Genomic DNA, 21,386 nt, shown 5'->3' on the forward strand with positions numbered 1-21,386 from the left:
TCTGTCCTTGGTTTTACTGTGAACGGGTTTTGGATTACATGGCCACAATCGACTTCTGAGATGTCTCACACGGTGTGACAGTTCACAGTTCACTTGAAGTTTTTAACCATAATATTTGCCAAGCTCCATGTCGAAATGCAACTTGAAAAAAATTTTTTCAAACTCAGTGCTGTTTAAGTCAGAAATCCTCAAGAAAGTAAAAAGGAGTGGAAACTAGGTGGGATATTCTTGCTAAACATTTTAATTTTTATTATGACAGGAAAGTCTTCCCTTCTTTACAACTTGTCAAATTTCAGCTCATAGAGAAATCCTCTATAATGGTGACATGGCCTGAGCTCGCCCGGACTTGAAGGAACCTACGTCTGTATGTGGCACATTGTGTGTCCTCTTGGTGGCATGAGAAGCAAGCAGTTGAGGGTCCAGCCATTCATAATTCACACTGTCTTAATAGGGGACTTCAGTTTTCAAGGACTGGCTAGAATGTAAAATCTTACCCTTGAAGATTTATTTAATCTTATTTTTAATGAATTGCCTAGGTTACTTGTGATGAAATTGTTTGTATCATCGTACTACTTGATACATGGAAAATATTATTTTTTTAATAAAGACCATATTTCTTTTTTTTTATAAATTTATTTTATTTATGTATTTTTGGCTGCGTTGCTACGCACAGGCTTTCTCTAGTTGAGGCGAGCGGGGGCTACTCTTTGTTGCAGTGCTCAGGCTTCTCATTGCAGTGGCTTCTCTTGTTGCGGAGCATGGGCTGTAGGTGCAAGGGCTTCAGTAGTTGTGGCTCGCGGGCTCTAGAGTTCAGGCTCAGTAGTTGTGGCGCACGGGCTTAGTTGCTCTGCGGCATGTGGGATCTTCCCGGACCAGGGATTGAACCTGTGTCCCCTGCATTGGCAGGAGGATTCTTAACCACTGCACCACCAGGGAAGTCCCCATGGAAAATATTTTTATTAAATATTTTTAAAGTCTCCTTCCTTAGCAACATGTGTCATTGTTTTCAGGATATACTGTCTCAGATACAAGCTTCTCAGAAGCTTCACAGGAGGGAAAGCAGTGACAAAGAAGGAATTTATTAGTTATCATTCTTTGCATGGTAAAATCATCAACTTCCATCACCAACTTCTAATTCAAAGCAGATTTTAATTTGGATGTTCCATTACTCCTTCTTGAAACACTTTTGTTCCCTGTACATGCTGTGTTACTTTGGTTTTATAATTGAAAATAAATGATATAAACAACATCTCAGCTCTTGAGCCTGGAATACCAGTGTAGTTTATTTTGGGACTTGAGTTGAAAGGCTTTCTGGAATTTGTGATTATACGTCTCAATCCTTAAAGTCTTTCCAGAAACCCTATATCTTATGAGTTCATTCTCACATTTTTCATTGATAGGTCATTGTTTGCTGGTGAAATCCCAAGAATAAGTGGTAGCAATCTGGCATTTTATCAGTGACTGTATTAAAGCAAATTTTCAGGAGATGAGTGTGATACAGATCTTATCTAACAGAAGGTAGAGGGTGTCAGGCACATACAATTTAGGGATAAAAGTAGGAGCAAACTAGGTTAACCAGAGGTAGAGGAAAGACTTCAAGACTGGGGTACACAGAGGGATCACATCCTGGCACATCTAGATACAGTTCTTATATATCAGTTCCATTTCTTTGTATGAATGAGAAGGAAGAAAATGGAAATTTTGTTTTATACAAAACAAATAGGATAGGCTGCAATCTACATTATAGAACTGAATTCATCAACTGCGTTAGTAACCTATTTTAGTTAATTTGTTACATTGTCAACAAGCTTGTCCGGTGCTCTTTTGTAGTACCTTACACTGGCTATCTTTTTCTTCTTTCCTCTCCCATAGTTGCTAAAAAAACAGATGTGTTGAAATTAGTCCAAAAGCCACAATCAGAGGGGCTTGGTTTCTTCCAAGTCGGGGGATGACTGTCTTTTCCCTTAAAAAACAAAGTTAACCCTTTTCTATGTTTATGATAGAGAAATAAACCAGTCTCTATTTCAGTCACTGTTTTATTTTATTATTATTTTTAATGGAAGAGGGGAAAGCTTGCTATAAATACAACTGATCTTTTAAAACAAGGAATGTACCATCTTTGCAAGCTAGTCATTTGTAGATCTTTTATTTCCAGGCAAAAATGCCATCATTAGAACTTTTCTCTCCTTTTTATTCCATCCACCCATATCTGAAAGTGTATTATTCTGTGTTCCTTCTGGCATGTCAGTGGTTTGTTTGGGCTGAAGACCACACACTGGAAGCACAGGGAGACCCCCGGATCAGCGTGAGGAGAGCGGCTGGGAGACCCCACTCTCATCCCTCCATGAAGAAAGCAGCTAGATTTTGCCATCTTCGCCAGCACCAAGATGTTGTGAAAGGAGGAGCTGGAATTCTTTCATGTTTTCAAATCTACAACTGCTAGTTTATACAATCTTAATTTCATGCATATAACCAATCCTTTTTCTCTTATCTTTTCCGTGTTTCTTAATGGATTTTTCCTAGAACACTTGCCTTGATTTTTCCCTTTTTCACCCACCAGATATAAGCATTCTATTTCTTGCCAAGCTGACAGATTTCAAAGTAGAAGTATCCTATCTGATATGAAGACTTAGGCCTTAAAAAGTTTGTTAATGAGGTTACTTGTCTTGGCATTTACCGAATGTCTAACTTTTATTTTGCTGAACTCTGTTGGCCTTAAAGGATTTCTCAGTGGCTTATTAGCAGTAATTGGGGTAATGAAGACACTGGCACAGGTAATTGCCTTTGTTTTCTTGTGGCAGAAAAGCTTTTTCCACCTCTGCTAAGTCCCACTAAAATGAAAACTCAAATAGTGATCACATAAAGAAATTAATGTGTGAACTAGTTGCTGCATATTAGGAATTCTGTGCAAGATTTTTGCAATTAGCTTAGAACCTCTTTAGCAGTACCTGCAGATTGTTTAGAGTAAACAATGGGGTAAAATAGATTTTTCTTTTCCTGAAATAACACTCTAAAAGGAATAAGATACGGTTTATGCTTAGATGTCACTGAGGTATACATGTAAGATTGTATCATATGAGCCATCTTTTAGACTGAAGAAAAGATGTTATCCTGTTAGAAAACAGAATGAATGTATGGTCAGATTTAATGTGGGCATATTGAATTACTTCTCGCTCAGTTCCTAAGAGGGCCGAGAACATTCCAGTAACAACTTGTCAAGAGTTGTCGGCCATATTTAATTCTCTTATATTATGTAGATGGAATGGACCTTCATAACAGTTGGCTCTGTAACGAAAAAAATTAAAAAGCTTAGTATTCAGGTGTTGACACTAAGAATTGACCATCTGTCAGAAAAGAGAATCCAGCAGAATGACCTTGCATACTTTCCAGGAGAAAATAATAGGACCGATCTAGGGCTCTGGTAGGTTGTTGGTGGTGGGAGGTACGTGACAAATAGTGCTTGTCACCGGAAAAAAATGGCTTCATTCAGCTCCTGAATTTAGCCAGCTGCCGTGATTGCATCAACAAAGCACCTAATCATGTAGCCGCTACGAAGCATCACAATTATTTCAAGTAAATCTGCTTTCTAGAATGTGGGAGCTCCGTTCTTTGATAGTTTTGGACTGTAAATTAAAAACGGGGGGTAAAAAAGCTGAGAAGCTAATACTTGGAGAATGTTTTTAGGTTGTAATAGTGCGATTAAGAGCATGAACTTGGAAGGCAGACCGCCTTGGTTTGAATTATGGTACCCAGCTTTTCTGTGCCTCAGTTTTCTCATCACTAAAATGGGGCAGTAATAGTACTTCATAAGGTTATGGGGATAACATGAGTTAATATTTGTAAGTAGTGCTTGGCACGTGGTAAGCGCTATATAAGAGTTAAAACTCTGGTTTAGTAGCTGAATTAAACATTGGATTATGAAGATGTCCATCTTCAAAACTTAATGAACATTAAATTAACTTTTCTCTATGTTTTACTTTCAGCTTTCTCAAGACACAGTGTTTTCTACATGAGTGTAGTTTGTCCAGATTGCAGATGGGTTTATAGAGCCATATTTAAAGAAAGAGCATAATGAACACTTTTCATTGTGTTCTTTTAAAAAACATCCCCAAACTGCTGGGTTGTCGCATATGTGGTAGAAATTCCCACTCCTGCCACGACTTCTCCAGTCTAGAGCATAGGTAGACTTCAGAGAAATAAAAACCTCATGGAAATATTTTAATGGCAGTTAACTCCTAACTGTTGGTATTGGCAACTGGGAAGCTGTGAGACTGTAATAAGTGATGTGTACATGTAAAAGAAGGGAGTGTGGCATGTGGTGTGCATCCTTTATTTAGCAAAACGTTGGATTGTGGGGAAATTGTTTGCATTTCTTTTAGGTATTCCCTGTTTGTCTCATCATAAGAATCCCCTGAAGATTGTGGAGATTCTCGTTCAGTAATTTAGGAGTAGAGCCTGGGAACATATACTATCTTTTAAATTAACTAATAGACTTTATCTTTAAGAACATATACTTTTAACAAGCATCTCAGATGATTATGAAGGTAGGGCAAGGTTTATTGAGTTAAGTAGTTTGTCTGTCTTCTCTTGAGCCCCAGCTTTCTCACCAACAGAACCAAAGATATGACTGGAAAGATGGTCTACTTCCTCACTCACTGTTAGGATTTTGTAATCCCTATTTTCCAAGTGATTATGATACCAAAGAATTCCAGTATGTGTGATGGAATATGAGTTGAGGAAATTAGCCTTCTCTTTACCAGAAAAACTAATTCAGCAAACTTTTAAAAATGTCTTAAGAAAGAAAAAAGCTTTCTGATAAAACAGCAAGCTTCAAGTAATTATTAGTAGTTTGGTTTCTAAGTACTGACAATGTAAGGTAATAAAACATCCAGGGACTTCCCTGGTGGTGCAGTGGTTAAGAATCTGCCTGCCAATGCAGGGGACACGGGTTTGAGTCCTGGTCCAGGAAGATCCCACCCACCGCGGAGCAACTAAGCCCGTGCGCCACAGATACTGAGCCTGTGCTCTAGAGCCCGTGAGCCACAATTACTGAGCCCACGTGCCACAACTACGGAAGCCCGCACACCTAGAGCCCGTGCTCCGCAACAGGAGAAGCCACCGCAATGAGAAGTACGCGCGCGGCAATGAAGAGTAGCCCCCGCTCACCACAACTAGAGAAAGGCCACGCGCAGCAATGAAGACCCAACACAGCCAACAATAAATAAATAAATATAAATTTTTTTAAAAAGTCCAAAACTCTGGTAATATGTATTGTCTTCTGGTTATTGGGGGGGGACAATATTTAATGTATTGCTATTTTAGAATTAACAGTCCTTATATTTAGCAAGTTTAGTAAACTTTTGAGCAGTTAAAACTTCTCTTTATTGGTCTTATTCTAATCCACAATAATTCTTTCACTTTGTCTAGTTATCACCTGAATATAATTGCTTGGTAATACCTTTCCCATTCTTCATAGTGTCTCAGAACCCAGTCTTTGTTTAGCTAGAGAGTCATGCCTCACTGCCCGTGAGGACACAGTTGTCCAGCAACAAGGGATGTTCAACAATCAGCAACTTAGTATTGATTATTCTATTCTTGAGCCAGTGATTTCTTTAGGTGAAAGTAAAGGATAATTGGGGGCATTTAGCACACTTACCCGTGGGTTAATTTTAAATCTTTTTTTTTTTTTTTTGATTTATTTTTGGCTGCTTTGGGTCTTTGTTGCTGTGCCCAGGCTTTCTCTAGTTGCGGAGAGTGGGATCTCCTCTTTGCTGCGGTATGTGAACTTCTCATTGCGGTGGCTTCTCTTGTTGCGGAGCGCGGGCTCTAGGTGCAGGGGCTTCAGTAGTTGTGGCACGCAGGCTCAGTAGTTGTGGTGCACGGGCTTAGTTGCTCCGCGGCATGTGGCATCTTCCTGGGCCAGGATCGAACCCCTGTCCCCTGCATTGGCAGGCGGATTCTTAACCGCTGTGCCACCAGGGAAATCCTCGTGGGTTATTTTTATCCTCAAAGTCTTCCCCAAGCCTGTCTCATGGGAGAATAGCAGGTATTTCTTAGGCTCCACAAAGTGATGGCCAACAATTGACATGAGTTGATGTTGGTTTTGTTTGGTTTTGGAGGGGGAGGGGAAGCCTTCAGAACTTATATATATCTGTATACTTTGGATAACAATATAGAGCTCCAAAGTCATAATTTTGAGGTTACTTTCCTTTGGATGAATTTAATTCCTTAAATTTGGGACACATTAATTAATGAATTTCCGTTAAGCCGGTTATACCTCTAGAACACTTTTTAGGATGTACAGCTTATTAAAACTGTTTAATGCATGTGCTATTTTGAATGATATACTTTACACATCTAATTGTGGTCCGTGGTGTTTAATCTCTTTTAGAAACTGGATGGCTTCTACAGGGAGCCAGGCCTCGGCTATAGACCAGATTTGGGAGCTCTTGAGTGATGGCGCACCTCCCACCAAAAAGCCCAGGTAAACAAGGGAAGGGGATCCGAGGAACAGAGGAAATCACCACTGATGGTAGATAATGAAAAATAATGAACTTACCCTACATCCCAGTTGGCATCACTAATTAATATTGGCCTTCATATAAAAATTGTTTTTATTTTGCATTTAATTTCTGTTTTTTATCAAGGTCAGAAATGTATATAATTTTAAAAGACAGTTCTTTAAGGCTCATAGTGCCTCACCTCCTCCTCCGAGGTAATCACTTTCAACTTTGTCTGTTTCTTCTAATATTTACATCCAGATTTTTAACACTGCATGTGTACTGCTGTTTCTTAGTTTTGGGTTTTACCTGTTTCTAATTATGGAAGGTAAGGATTAGACTTGCTGTCCTGAATCCTCCCCTCATCCATCCCCAGCTGCCCTCCCCAAACACACCATAGACTCTCCTCACAGCCTCCTAGTGTGTTTTATATCACAATTTTTGGTTTAATATTTACATTGTATGACTGTATAAATAGTATTCATAGCTGAGCCTAATGTGTTATTATGTTTCTTTCCTTGTCCATTTTTTCCTCCAGGTTATTAAAGATTGTCTCTTTTTTTTTTTTTTTTTGCTTTGTTTTCTTTGAACCTATCAATTTAAATTCAAACTCTGTGATAGAGCGTAAATCTCCTAATCTGCTGACACACGTCAGTAATGTGCAAGTTTAAAGCTGCTCCGTGGGTCCTTCCCTCTGGGCAGTTGTGCTCCAGGCCTGCCACATTGCTGCTGTCTGCCGTTTTCCTTTCCTGTCACCCTGGGAATTCCTTTCACATCTCTCCTGTATTGGACCCTCTGTTTCCTGGATCTTATGTCTTCCTTTTTGGTGTACTCCTTCATTTTGCTGAAAAACACCTCGTTAGCTTCCTTAGTAAGGATTCAGAGGAGAAAAGTTTTGGGAGACATTTGAGAATGTCTGTATCGTACTCTTACATTGATGATTTGGCTGAGTGTAGAACTTCCGATACGGACTCATTTTCCTTACCGTTAATGAAATCATTGCCCATTCTCTGCTAACATCTTAAGTGTTCCTGCCACAATAGCCACTCTCTTCTAATTCCTAGTCCTTTGTATTATATGACTTCTTTTTCTTTTCTCATTAGAAACTTGTAAGTATGGTTATTTTATTCTCAGTAATCTGAAATTTCACAATGATACATCTTCACATGAATCTGGATATCAGGTAACTCTTTCAAGCAGGCTACTAATAATTTCACTTTGGAGGAATTTTCCTGTGTTACTGATTTGATAATTTCCTTTACGGTTCTTTCTGTATTCTGTCTTTGTAGAATTCTTGGTATTCAGATGTTGGGCCTTTTGGATAAGTCTCTAATTTTCTTACAGCTTTCTATCACTTTTGTTTTTATCATTCTACTTTCTCAGAGATTTTCTCAGTTGTATCTCCCAACCTTATGAATTTTTTATTTCTGTCTTTTTTGTATAGAAATAAGAAATCTTTTCGTTTGCCCAGTTTTTTTTATAGCATCCTGTTCTGTTGCACAGATGCCATTTTAAAAAAAAATCTATGTCAGGATGTCACTGTTTCCTTTTCAGTTTTTCTCCCCTTTCCCAGATGGTCTCTTATTTCCCCCAAGTTCCTTTCTATCTGCTGGTTTGTTTGGGTATAACTCTCATGCTGGGGATTTTGTTCAAAGGTAAGGTGACCCTTATTTTTCTGCTCATATTTAAGAGAAAACACTGAAAAGCCAATGGAGACTCTGTGTGTGACGAGGGGCTTGGTGGCTGGTGGGCCTCCCTGTGGGTAACAAGCATGGGCCAGGTTCCACAGCCTGCCGGACTCTGTGGGTCTTTTCTCTCATGCTGGCCATTTTCCCCAAAGGGAACTCCTCCCACCTCCTGACCCCAAGAGGTTGAGGTGCAGGCATAAGGTTGACTGCCAACGTCTGGGAGTCTTCCTTTAGGAGAGGGGGCAGGGGAGAGTCTCATATTTCTTATACGGAATGTACACAGTCCCCCTCCCCAAGCTGTGCACGGTGTTCTCAGATACAGAACCCTCTGGTGGAAGCTCTCTGGAGGACAGGCCTCCTGTCCTAGAGTTCTGACCACTTCTGACACAGCCTTGCAGCGAATTGACCCTCCACCTTCAGCTGTGCCTGAACATTTCCAAGCTTCTGCAGAGGGGATCAGCTCTTACTTGACCGCTTCTAAAATCTATTGACCTCTTTCGTCTACTTTTCCTATTTTTGTCATCTTTTCCTATTCTGCTATTTATGAATGTATGCCTTCTTAAAAAATTACTACTATTTAGTGTTTTAGGAAGAACCAGAGGTGAAACATAACTGTTAAATTTTTCCCTTTTAACTGGAAGTCTTAAATTTGGAAAAATCACATCTCAGAGCTATAATGTATGAGGTAAAGAATTCCAATAGTACAGCACATTCAAATGGAAAACAAAAATCCCTGTTCTCCTCAATCCCCAGAGTTAACCACTATTTACCGTTCTTATGAATACTTCTAGAAATTTTTTTTTCTTTTCCGTTATGGTTTATTAAAGGATATTGAATATAGTTCCCTGTGCTGTGCAATAGGACTTGTTTATTCATACTGTGTGCAGTAGTTTGCATCTGCTAGTCCCTCCCTTCTAGAAATTTTTAAGTATATGTTTGTGTGTGCTTCACTTTCTTGATCCCCTTGAACTGAAATGGCATTTTTCACTGTTTGCTTCTAATGTCTATTATCAGTCTTCCCCAGCAGACTAAGCTTTTGCGGCCAGGGACTCCATGTGTATGGTGCTTTATGAGTTTTTCATGGAATTGGGAATAGGGAAGGCAGTTCTAGAGGTGGTTTCTTCAAAACCAGCTTTCTCAAGGCTAAAAGTACCTTTCCCTTCTTGCATTATGCCAACATGCAAATCCTTTTTCTGTTCATTGTATTATGTGAGCAAAAGGTCGAGAAGGGCAGTTTCTTAGGAAAACACATGCCATCAGCATGTGTTTAAATTAAAGTGCATAAACATATTTCAAACAGATTTTAATATAGTTTCAGGATGAAAGGGGCGTGGAGAAACAAAACACAAAAATTTGTACCAAAACACAAAAATTATCTTACACAGAAGTCAGGACAGAACTCAGTGTTTATCACGGGAAGAAAGGAATGTTTTCCACCTTCCGTCACATCCGTTGAATAGTTGTTTCTTTATTTAGGTATGTAAGGCTTTTGTGTTTTCAGAATTTTGTTGGCCACTTTTTTTTTTTTTTTTTTCCCTGCTTGAGGATATCTAGAACAAAGCCGAAGGCAAATGTGTTCCCATATTTGACTATCTCATACTCAGCTTTAGTCATGTTCATTTTCGTCTTTGTGTTCACAAACTTTGGGCTTACGTTTTTTTTATTGGCTTTTCTTTCATCTCCTGTTTTGCATTTCTCAACAATAGGAATTTCACATGTGGGGGGTTTCTTTTCTCTCTGGAATCCAAATCAAATCAGACATGTTTTTTGAAATTTATGTTTGTTTAAAATATAGTTTAGTTTTCAAAACTCAACTGAGTGGTGATAGTTGGACCTTTTCCTGATATTGGGTTTTCTTAGGTTGAGAAAATCGGTCTTACGATGGCTCTTTAGGATTTCCACAGTAGGGTTATTACTTTCTCAACACGTACTGGCACTACCGTGCTCACACTACTTTGGAAAGGCATCAAGCCTGTGCTTGTCATCTTTGCGGCTGTAGGAGTTAGAGCTGAAAACCGTGGCTTTGGACGGTCTTTGTGCCTCGTGTCTGTTGGACGTTCTCAGTCCTCTCATTTGTTTGACTTTTTCAGGAAGCTGCTCCCAAGCCTGAAAACGAAGAAGCCTCGGGAGCTCGTGCTGGTGATTGGAACGGGCATCAGTGCTGCAGTCGCACCCCAGGTCCCAGCCCTGAAATCCTGGAAGGGGTTGATTCAGGCCTTACTGGATGCGGCCATTGATTTTGATCTTCTAGAAGATGAGGAGAGCAAAAAATTTCAGAAATGTCTCCATGAAGACAAGAACCTCGTCCATGTTGCCCATGACCTCATCCAGAAACTCTCTCCTGTGAGTACCCTTGTGTGAGCCCTGGCATTCGATCTTTCCTAAAACCAGACACACATGCTGAACGCAATAAGGAGATTTATGTTTCTAGCCTATAGATTTGCATAACATTTGGCTCTTCTGCAAAATGTCAGTTTATGGACCCGAATCATGGTAGTTACCTTGACCTCATTTCAGTGTGTTGTGGTGGTGGTGGTGCGGGGGGGTTGGTGATGATGGTGATGATAATGTTGTTGAGGCCTTTATTTGTACAAAATGAGACCACTGTCCCATTATTGCTGTGTTTTAAATTTACTTTTTCTACACTCACTACTATAAAAGCTGTGTTCCCTGGCATCCATGCCTTTCAGGGAACCTCAGAAAGATTAGAGATAATTCTTATTTTGTGGATGAAGCAGCGCCAGTTTTTAATGTTCCTTTTAAAGGCAGTCACACATATATATATATGGAATTTTGCTGCGTTTTAGCAAACTGAGCTGGAAATCAATTCCTGAATGATTTAAGGGCCTCTTTGTCTTGCTTCGTTTTAAAAATGTCTTAAAAATCAGGATTCACTTAAGATATATTTGGAAATAGTAGAGTAGCCAAAGCATATTTTAAAGCTTAATGAATTAAGTGCACCTGGAAAAAAAATGTAACTCTTATGCCTTAAAAAGTCAATTATCAGTGTTGATTTTTCCCCCTACGCCCTAGGGCCCATAGGAAAGAAGTGTCATTAAGTGTTAACCTGAAAGGCATTTAAAAGTATTGGTAATTCCCTCCTAGATCATGACTCATTCAAAAACTTAGGGCCTTTTACTTGTCTTTTCATTTCTTTGTGCTTAATTGGGGTAAAATGTTACTAACCTAGAACAGTATAAAAAATTAATAGACTTTAAAGAGCTCATGGGACCTCCATCTCATACCATATACAAAAATTAGCTCAGTGGATTAAAGACCTAAATGTCAGAGCTAAAAACTATAAAACTCTTAGAAGAAAACGTAGTTTTAAAGCTTCATGACCTTGGATCTGGCAGTAGTTTTTTAATCATGACACCAAAAGCACAAGAATCAAAAGAAAAAATAGATAAACTGCACTTCACCAAAGTTGTAAAAACTACTAGGCTCACTGAGCATTATCAGGAAAGTGAGAAGACAGCCCCCAGAATGGGAGACGATGTCGACAATCCATATATCTGATAAGGGTGTAGTGTCCAGAATGTATAAAAAAAAACTCTTATAACTTAATAAAAACGCAAATAATCCAGTTTTTTCAGTTTAATTTGTTTTTGAAGTATAGTTGATTTACAGCGTTGTATTAGTCTCTGGTGTACAGCAAAATGATTCAGTTATACATATATTCTTTTTCATATTCTTTTCCATTATAGTTTATTACAAGATATCGAATATAGTTCCCTGTGCTATCCAGTAGGACCTTGTTGTTTATCTGTCTTATATAGTAATTCGTATCTGCTAATCCCAAACTCCTAATTTATCCCTCCCCTGCTTTGCCCTTTGGTAACCATAAGTTTGTTTTCTATGTCTCTGAGCCTGTTTCTGTTTTGTAAATTAATTCATTTGTATCATTTTTTAGATTCCATATGTGAGTGATGTCATATGATATTTGTCTTTCTCTGTCTGACCTACTTACTATGGTAATCTCTAGGTCTATCCATGTTGCTGCATATGGCATTATCTCATCCTTTTTTATGGCCGAGTAGTATCATTGTGTATATGTACCACATCTTCTTTGTCCATTCATCTGTGGATGGACATTTAGGTTGCTTCCATGTCTTGACTATTGTAAATAGTGCTGCTGTGAACATAGGGGTGCGTGTGTCTTTTTGAATTAGAGTTTTCTCCAGATATATGCCCAGGAGTGGGATTGCTGGGTCATTTGGTAGCTCTATTTAAGGAACCTCCATACTCTTTTCCATAGTGGCTGCACCAGTTTACATTCCCACCCCCACCCTCTCCAGCATTTAAAATAATCCAGTTTTTAAATGGCAAAGGATTTGAATAGTCATTTCTCCAAGGAAGATATACAAATAACCAATAAGTGTATGAAAAGATGCTTGAGGTCATTAGTCATTAGAAAAATGCAAATCAGAAACTATGTCAGATACCACTTTACACACACTGGGATAGCTAGAATCAAAGAGTTGGGTAATAAATGTTGACGAGGCTGTGGAGAAACTGTAACCCTCGTACGCTGCTGGGATTGTGAAGTGGTGCAGACAGGACGGAAAATAGTCTGGCCATTTCTCAAACAAATAAATAAAGTTGTCATATGACCCAACGATTCCACTTGTGCATACACACACACACACACACACACACACACACACCCCCAAGAGAAATGAAAGTGTGTGTCCATACAAAAACTTATAAACAGATCTTTATAACATTACTCATAATAGACAAAAGCTGGAAATAGTGCAGATGTCCAGCAGCTGTCAAATAGATAAACAAAATGTGGCATATTCACACGATAGACTATTATCTGCCAATAAAAAGGAATCAAGTACTTACATGGTGCAATGTGCACGAAGCTTTAAAACATTACGCTGAGAGGAAGCCAGTCACAAAAGACCACATGTTAGAGGATTCCACTCATACGAAATGTCCAGAGTAGGGAAATCTGTTAGAGCAGAAAGTAGTTCAGTAGTTGCCTAGGACTGGAGCAGGGATGGAGGGCAGGAGGGTGATAGTAAAGGGATGGGATTTCTTTTTGAGATGAACATTTTCTAAAATTGACTGTGATGGGGAGTTCCCTGGTGGCCTAGTGGTTAGGATTTCGGGCTTTCACTGCTGCAGCTGGGGTTTAATGCCTGGTCGGGGTACCGAGAACCTGCAAGCCGCGTGGCACAGCCAAAAAAAAAAAAAAAAAAAAATTGACTGTGGTGACAGTTGCACATATCTGTGGATATACAAATAACCACTGAATTGTGCACTTCAAATAGGTGAATTGTATGTTATGTGAACCATATCTCAGTAAAGCTGTTAAAAATAAAGGTAAGAGGATGGAAAAGCTGTAGGATTCAGACAGTAGTCAATGAAAGTGAGGGTGGCTGTGTTAATATCTGCTAAGTACACTTGAGAGAAAAGAAGAAGAAAGCATAATTTTTTAATGTTCAAACAAATACAAAATTGTTGTCATATAAAAAGGTAATTAAAGAGTATATAGACCCAAAATATAAGGGAAAAGTATTAAAGAAGTGTGTCAGCCCGGTAATAAAAATGTTGTCTTTCTGGGGGAAAAAAGAAAGAAAGAGCTCGTGAGGACAAAGAGTGCTGTATTAGTCCAGCAAGTCTTGTCTGCATGGTGCCGTGCCACTTGGCTGGACCCTTCATTCATCCTTTGAAAAGGTCTCCTGAGACTAGAAAGCATGACCTTGCTAGGTGGGTTAGTTATGATTGAAAGTAATGAGAGGATTTAAAGTCAGTGTCAAGAAATGTATACTAACCAAACATCAAACTGGAGTCACTAATTATCTTTGGATGAAGATTTAGTATTCACCTTAAAGTGTAGTCGTAGTGTCAGTTCCAATAGAGTAGCAATTATCAAACTTTTTGGTCTCAAGACCCCTATATACGCCTAAAAATTACTGAGAATCTCAAACAGCTCTTGTTTATGTGGGTTATGTCTATTCATATTCACTGTATTGAAAATTAAAACTGAGACATTTTTTAAATGTTAAATTCGTTAAAAATAATAATAAGCCTGTTACATGCTAACATAAACAACGTGCTTATCAAAAGCAACTATATTTTCCAAAAACAAAAATAAATTAGTGAGAAGAGTGGTATCGTTTCACGTTTTGCAAATCTCTTCAATGTCTGGCTTAATTGAAAATGGATTCTCATATCTGCTTTACGTAGTCAGTCAGGTGTCTTTGTGAGGTTTTGGTTTGACTATACAAAAAAATCAGGGCTTACAGGTACATACTTGGAAAAGAGAAAAGTATTTTAATAGTCTTTTTGGATAACGTAGATACTCGTTGTTGATACTACACCAAAAATGCAGTAAGTGATGGCTTCCTAAAGATTAATAGCCATAAAGAATCTGATATCAAATCATATCCATGTTATTGGTGATATGGAATCTGAACTTCCCTTATGCTGTTGCATTAAGATCCATGATCCATCTTCTACCCATGCACGGTTTTGTAACATTACCCATTGGAAAAACACTGCTTCACTGAGGTGTACGTATCTTCTAGATTTTGACACATTTCATTACACCATCCAAAAAAATTGCATCCATTAATATCACCACCAATCTCATCACAAAGGTATTTGGAAGCTGTCAAGCTCATGGTGGCAGATAAAAGTCTTCTAAAAATCTGATTTTTGCTTGAAAGCTCAGCTTTCATCATTGGCAACAATGGCAGCGATCATTGGCTAGTTTTTCCTCGAAATGACAGGCTCACTTCATTTATTTTTGCAAGAATGCTGAGAATACTCAAATCTGAATAATCATAGTTTGTCTGCCAGTCATTCTTTCAAGTAAAAATGATGTTTGATGAAAAAAAGGTGGCTAGTTCAGTTTAAAACTCAAAATCATCACGAGAGTGTCTGGCCTCAAGACCCCATCAGAGTGGGAAGTGCTTTGTGTGTACTTCCTGTTTTCCTTTACACAGAATATTACGACATGTACTTGAGGGTCAGTATTTAGTACAATTAATAATTTTTACTGCTTCATTTTACAGGACATTCTTAAGTGAAACTGGCATTCTTTTCTTACTGTAAGTCTTTGGTAGTGAAGAGTACTACTGTGATTACTGGCACAGCTGGGTTCCACTGTGCCTGTGTCCTGATTCATGCCAAGGCACCAGCAGTTTTACCTGCCATTGCTTTTGTACCATCAGTGTGAATATTAATACAGTTTGAAAGACAAATATCGCCTTAATACCATTATGAAAATAATTTTGACTTTGCAGACCCCTTAAAGAATCTTAGGAGGGCTTCCCTGGTGGCACAGTGGTTAAGAATCCACCTGCCAATGCAGGGGACATGGGTTCGAGCCCTGGTCCAGGAAGATCCCACATGCCACGGAGCAACTAAGCCCGTGCGCCACAACTACTGAACCTGCGCTCTAGAGGCCGTGAGCCACAAATACTGAGCCCACGAGCCGCAACTACTGAAGCCCGCACGCCTAGAGCCTGTGCTGCACAGCAAGAGAAGCCACTGCAATGAGAAGCCCGTGCACCGCAATGAAGAGTGGCCCCCGCTCGCCGCAACTACAGAAAGCCCGCACGCAGCAACGAAGACCCAACGCAGCCAAAAATAAATAAGTAAAGAAATAAATTATTTTTAAAAAAAAAAGAATCTTAGGAATCCATGGGCCACATGTTGAAAACCACTCCAATAGGGGATATGTAAGGAAAAAATATAGGCAACCCAAAGGCTTAAAAGAGAGACACACACATAACACACATTTGGGTAAATATGAAGACTCTCTGAGTATTTGCTATTAAGGAATTAATATTATTGCATTTTTTTAGGTGTGATAGTGGTTTTGCAGACTGTTTTTTATATGTAAATGGGAATCCTTATCTTTAAGGAAACTGTTGAAGTGTCTGAATGATATGATGCCTGGGAATTCCTTCAGAAAAAATTCAGTGAAGGGGGTGGGATATGGTGGAAGGCAGTTTAGGTTAAACAGGATTGGCCATGTGTGATAATTGTTGAAATTGGTACTTGGGAGCAGGGGGGTTGGGGGGAGCACTGTGGAAGCGGGGAGAGATAATATTCTCCTTTTTACTTTTGTGTGTCTTTGAAAATGTCCTTTTTTGGGTTTTTTTTTGTTGTTGGTTTTTTTGGTTTATTTTTTAAGAATCTAACAAACAACAGTAACATGACAGGGTTAATAGGCCCATCTACTGAGCCAGTTTCTTACAGTAGGGAAATGCCATTGCAAAAATTTTGGGTTTCAGAACCGGAAAGACTGTGCCATTTTTAAAGGCACTGGAACCCTGGGCAAATCACTTAAGGTCTCAGAATCTAATTTTGCACCTGTAAAACTGGGATAATGCTACTTATCCCACTTGAAAAATAAGTGAGAAAATGTATGGGAAGTGTCTGGCACATAGTAAATGCACTGTAAATGTTAATAACCTTGGTGAAAATGAGTCAGGATTTTTTTTGTAGTTTTTACTATGTCTGGGATCAGAAGGATGGGAGTTACAGGGTAGGAGGAAATGAAGCAACATTGGATTCAGTTCACTGTTTTAAATGAATGAGAAAATGTCCATAAATATGTGTGGGAGTTTGGCATTTCCTTTTGACCTTGGAACCTCCTTGTTTGTTTTCATTCTTTTGTCTTTACTTAGAGAGGCCATTTGTGGGAAATTCAGTTCTAGGGTCACCTGTTTCAAGAGAGAAAAAGTTGATTTTAAGTCTGAGGAAATCGATGCAGCTATAGAAGCCGCTTTCCTTCGTGTCTGTGTTGATATGCAAAATGTAATAACTGAAAGAGGACCCAAAGATAGTTAGCTAAAATAAGTGGCTCATGACTTTTATTTCCAGACTTTATTTAACCTTTTGTATTTCTTTTCTTAGAAGCAAGGAAGTATATCGCACACCCATGCTTACCTGTTCGTATACCCAGGTGTTTTTATCTGTGTGCATGATAACTAAACTGGTGCTGGCTTATTAGTGTTGTTTAACCGTGTGTGTATGAAAGATGAGGAAGTTCTTAAAGTCACCATATTCTTTAATTTTAAACTTAATTTTCATTTTTTGAATGGGTATTGTATTGTTTATACACATTGCACAAATACAAAATGATATAAAAGGTGTACATCCATCATGGCATCTCACTCGCACCCATGGCTTTGTCTACCTCCTTTCCCCGACTTGCCCCCAGTTGGTCACCACTCTTTTTGAGTATCCTTCCATTGTTCTTTTCTGTAAAAACAAGCACATGGGATTCTATTTATTCTTATTTCATTGCTTCCACCCCCATGTCAACAGGTAGCATTCTAGACATACTGACGTGTGCTTGTTTGTTTTACGTGACAGTATATCCTGGACATCTTTCCATACCAGTTTCCTGTGTATGGATACTTGGCTTATTTCCAGTCTTTTACTGTCACAGGGAACAGAGCAGTGATAATGTTGCATATGTCATTTTATTTGTTTGCAATTACGTCTGTGGGATGTATTCCCAGAAATGAGATTGCAAGATTATAGGGTACATGGATCGTAATGTTGATGGACATTAAAGGGGCACCATATTTTTTATAACAAATCTAGAACAGTGCCTGGCATTCAATAGTAGTTGACTCTTGCATGTAGTGAAATTCAGTTTCTTCACTGTTCGTTTCTGATCAGATTGTTCATTCTGATTAAGTGTTAGAGTCCCTCCTTGGTTGCCTGTGGTCTGCTAATATGTGACGTAATAATTCATGCCATGATGTAAAGAGAGCGGACAGAAGTTGAAAAACGTGACCCCCATTCTTAGCCACATAAATCGTGGGCTGTTCCATCTAGTTAGCCCTAGAAAGGAGTCTGAGCCCACTGACAACAGGGTACAGTGAGAAGCCTGTCTTGTGGTAAATGTAGCAGAGAACAGCGACAGAGCTAGACAAACTTCTGGGTGTGTCATCACCAGGCAGAGGTACTGTTTCACCTCTGTGCTCTCATTTTTCTCCTGTGAAAATAATTTACCATTCACTTGGAAGGTATAATGAAAAAATGGATAATTTTATAAAATACTTTGAAAAAAATAGGAAGCACATTCGGCAGATTGAAGTGTGCTTTATGAATCTACTTACGTGGTTCCGTGGAAACAGATCTTTATCGGCGCATAGTGCTATTAGAAAGGTATACAAGGCAAACCAGGAGGGTAGGGAGACTGCTAGGAGGATTATGGCTAGTCTGCTATCTAGCAGCTAATTGCAGTTACTTGGAGTTTGAATGGGGAATAATGGGGCCTTTAAGAACTGATTCTTGCTTAGATATTATCTAATGGAATGGTGTTGCAAGAATAAGATAGGGATCAGGTATTTGTCATAGCACACTGCAAAGCTACTTTCCTGTTTCAAATTCCTTTTGTCTAGGGATCACTTTGCCTTTTAAGTTAGAAAGCCAACTTCCCACTTGAGATTGGTATTATATTTCCTCATTAGTTCTCAGGGATATTTACCTGTAGTATTCAAAACAAACCCGGGAAAACAGTTATCTAAATGAACATTTGTTAAGAAATCGGGAGTCTGTTCAGAACTGATTAGTTTTGGTATTTTTAACAGTTGCAAAATAAAGATTTTTGGTAACCATTATCATGTACTGAATATTCTCCCTAGCAGCCTTGTAAACAAGTGGCTGAATTATACCAGGGAAAAAAACAGGCAGGGAGAAGGTAAGCGGTCTGTCCTGAATCCATCAGCATCTGTAAAAAGCACCTAGGATTAGAAAAAGACATGTTAAACCACATTTAGAGCTGTCTTTTAGTGGTTATGCCCTAGATACGGAAAGTTTAACGAAAGTATTCTTACCTGAGGCCTCCTTAAAGGGTAGGTGGAGCTGTGCTTTCTGCCCCAGTTTTCCTTTGGTCTGGACAGTAGTCACCTCTCCTCGCCATGCCCATCTTCTTCATTCTATTAAACTGCCTATTTAGAGAGCGTGTGCTTCTTTGCATATGATGTAATAGTGCGGATCACTTGCTGTGTGCTAAAGCGTTGAGCTGGCAGCTGGCATGTATACTCCTGTTTTCCTTATTAGAACCCTGTGAGGGAGACAGTATTTTACTTTTTTTTTTTTTTTTTTAATATTTTGGCCATGCTGCGCGGCATGTGGGATCTTAGTTCCCCGTCCAGGGATCAAACCCGTGTCTCCTGCAGTGGAAGCACAGAGTCTTAACCACTGGACTGCCAGGGAAGTCCCAGAGACAGTATAAGTGCAAAGCACTCTTCAAAAAGTTGCTGTTATTTAATGGAAACAAATGACCTACCAAAATGCTAGAACTAACTTATCTCTCTTATATCCCTCCCCAGCGTACTAGTAATGTTCGATCCACATTTTTCAAGGACTGTTTATATGAAGTATTTGATGACTTGGAGTCAAAGATGGAAGATTCTGGTAAACAGCTACTTCAGTCAGTTCTCCACCTGATGGAAAATGGAGCCCTGGTATTAACTACAAATTTTGACAATCTCCTGGAACTGTATGCAGCAGATCAGGGAAAACAACTTGAATCCCTTGACCTTACTGATGAGAAGAAGGTAAAAAGTAAAGGATTAGTTTATCTCTTCAGGCCAGTGGATTGTATCCTCATGAGAAATACTGTTTTCTGGTTGGGATATTGTATAGTACTGGCATTTATGGAGAGGTAGAAAGGGAGACTGTTATCCCTGGTTGGATTTTAGTTTTTTGAGATAAAAATCAATGTACATTTAAAAGCACAGATCGTAAAAGTGTTCAGTTCTGTGAGTTTTGACAGTTTCACCCGATCTTAAGCAAGATTATAGGAAGCCATTTGAACTGTGAGATGTAAATCTTTTAACACTAGATAATATCAGGTGGGTGCAGTATTGATCTAGAGTTCTCTGTTAGGATATATTGTTCATGGCATCTGTTGGAAATGTACGAAAGCTACTTTTTGATGTCTGGAGAGCCCGTTTCAAGCCAAATGACAGCTGGGTTGAGATTAGTATTCAAAGGACACCTCAGCAGACTTCTTTTTTTAATGTAGCCCATACTATACCTACGCCATCTCCCATAATATGGAATTACAGATGTCCATCTATGTCATCTAATGAGAGAAGGCTTTTATTAGAATGGTCACCAAAGGTTGTAATTTGAAATCTAGCACCAATGGGACATTCTATAGATAACACCATTTAATTGATGAAATACACTGAAGCCATAAAAGGGAAAATGTTTTCATTGCCATAAAAAGGTGTCAGAGACGTAATGATTGAAGAAGGGGGGGGGAACCAAACAGATTATAAACCGCCACAGGGTCTCATTTGTCCTGCCCTGTAGTTTTTGTAATTTGCCTTCATACTTCGTTTTCCTGGGAGCCTGCCTTTGTGTCCCACTTAGAACCCAGCTAAGTAGAGTTTGAAGGGACAAATGACTCCCCCGCGGGCACTCATGTCACAGCACTGCCTCTGCCAGAGCAGTAGCTATAATGCCAGTCTTGTGATTTTGCTGACCTTGAAGTCGAGTCGTAAAAGGAAATCCAGTTTAGAGAAATGGTGCCGAAAAGACTGGTTTTCTCTGGCTGGAGTGTTTTCTACCTGCTGCCTCCATGCTTTGTATGGCCAGCTCCTTCTTCACCTGTAAGTCTTCACTTACGAATCACTTCCTCTGAGAGGTCTTCTCTGACCATCCTAATTAAGAAAGGACCCACCTTATTTTTTGGTTCGTATTTTCAATGAAGCACTTGATATAACTTTCCATTTTCATCTTGGTTTGTTTGTTTTCTGCCTGTTTGCCCCAGAGGAATAGCAACCCCATTTGGACAGGAACCATGTCAGCCCTTCTTACCCTAATGCCTAAGATAGTACTGGGTACATAGTAGGTGCTCAGTAAATATTTTTTGAATTTATAAATGGTTGAATGAAATTAAAAAATGAATGGCAAGAAACAGCTTCCATGCTGTTTCTGATACAGTCTCCAAAGATCATGACCAGCATCAAAAGCGTAAGGGCCTTTTTAAAGTTATGGGTATCAATCAGACTTGAAATTTTCCTTCTCATTTTCACCCTGGAGTCTCAAGATTTGCTTTGTATTTTAGTCTACATTAGGGGCAGTATTGAAGTTTAAGGGTTAAAGCCATTGACTGGCAGTCAGAATAGAGCCTGGTAATACTCTAATTCTAAATCTCTGTGCCTCCTGACTGTTTTTCCCTAATGCATACCTTATTTCT

General features: G+C 39.1%; 1 protein-coding gene across 6 annotated transcripts in view; it reads left to right on the plus strand.

Moving 5' to 3' along the window:
- Positions 1-21,386, plus strand: part of FAM118B (family with sequence similarity 118 member B) — a 46,139-nt gene that overhangs the window by 15,695 nt on the left and 9,058 nt on the right. For 5 of the 6 annotated variants that reach the window (XM_067751538.1, XM_067751539.1, XM_067751540.1 and 2 more), the window contains exons 2-4: positions 6,392-6,484; positions 10,279-10,531; positions 19,507-19,734. In XM_067751538.1, coding sequence (XP_067607639.1) covers positions 6,399-6,484; positions 10,279-10,531; positions 19,507-19,734 — 567 coding nt within the window. In that variant the 5' untranslated portion in view covers positions 6,392-6,398. Of the gene's footprint in view, positions 1-5,754; positions 5,777-6,391; positions 6,485-10,278; positions 10,532-19,506; positions 19,735-21,386 lie in introns of those variants that run through there. The other variant, XM_067751543.1, reaches the window with a different exon arrangement.

This window comes from Pseudorca crassidens, chromosome 9 (assembly GCF_039906515.1).
Source record: "Pseudorca crassidens isolate mPseCra1 chromosome 9, mPseCra1.hap1, whole genome shotgun sequence".
Classification (NCBI taxonomy): Eukaryota; Metazoa; Chordata; class Mammalia; order Artiodactyla; family Delphinidae; genus Pseudorca; species Pseudorca crassidens.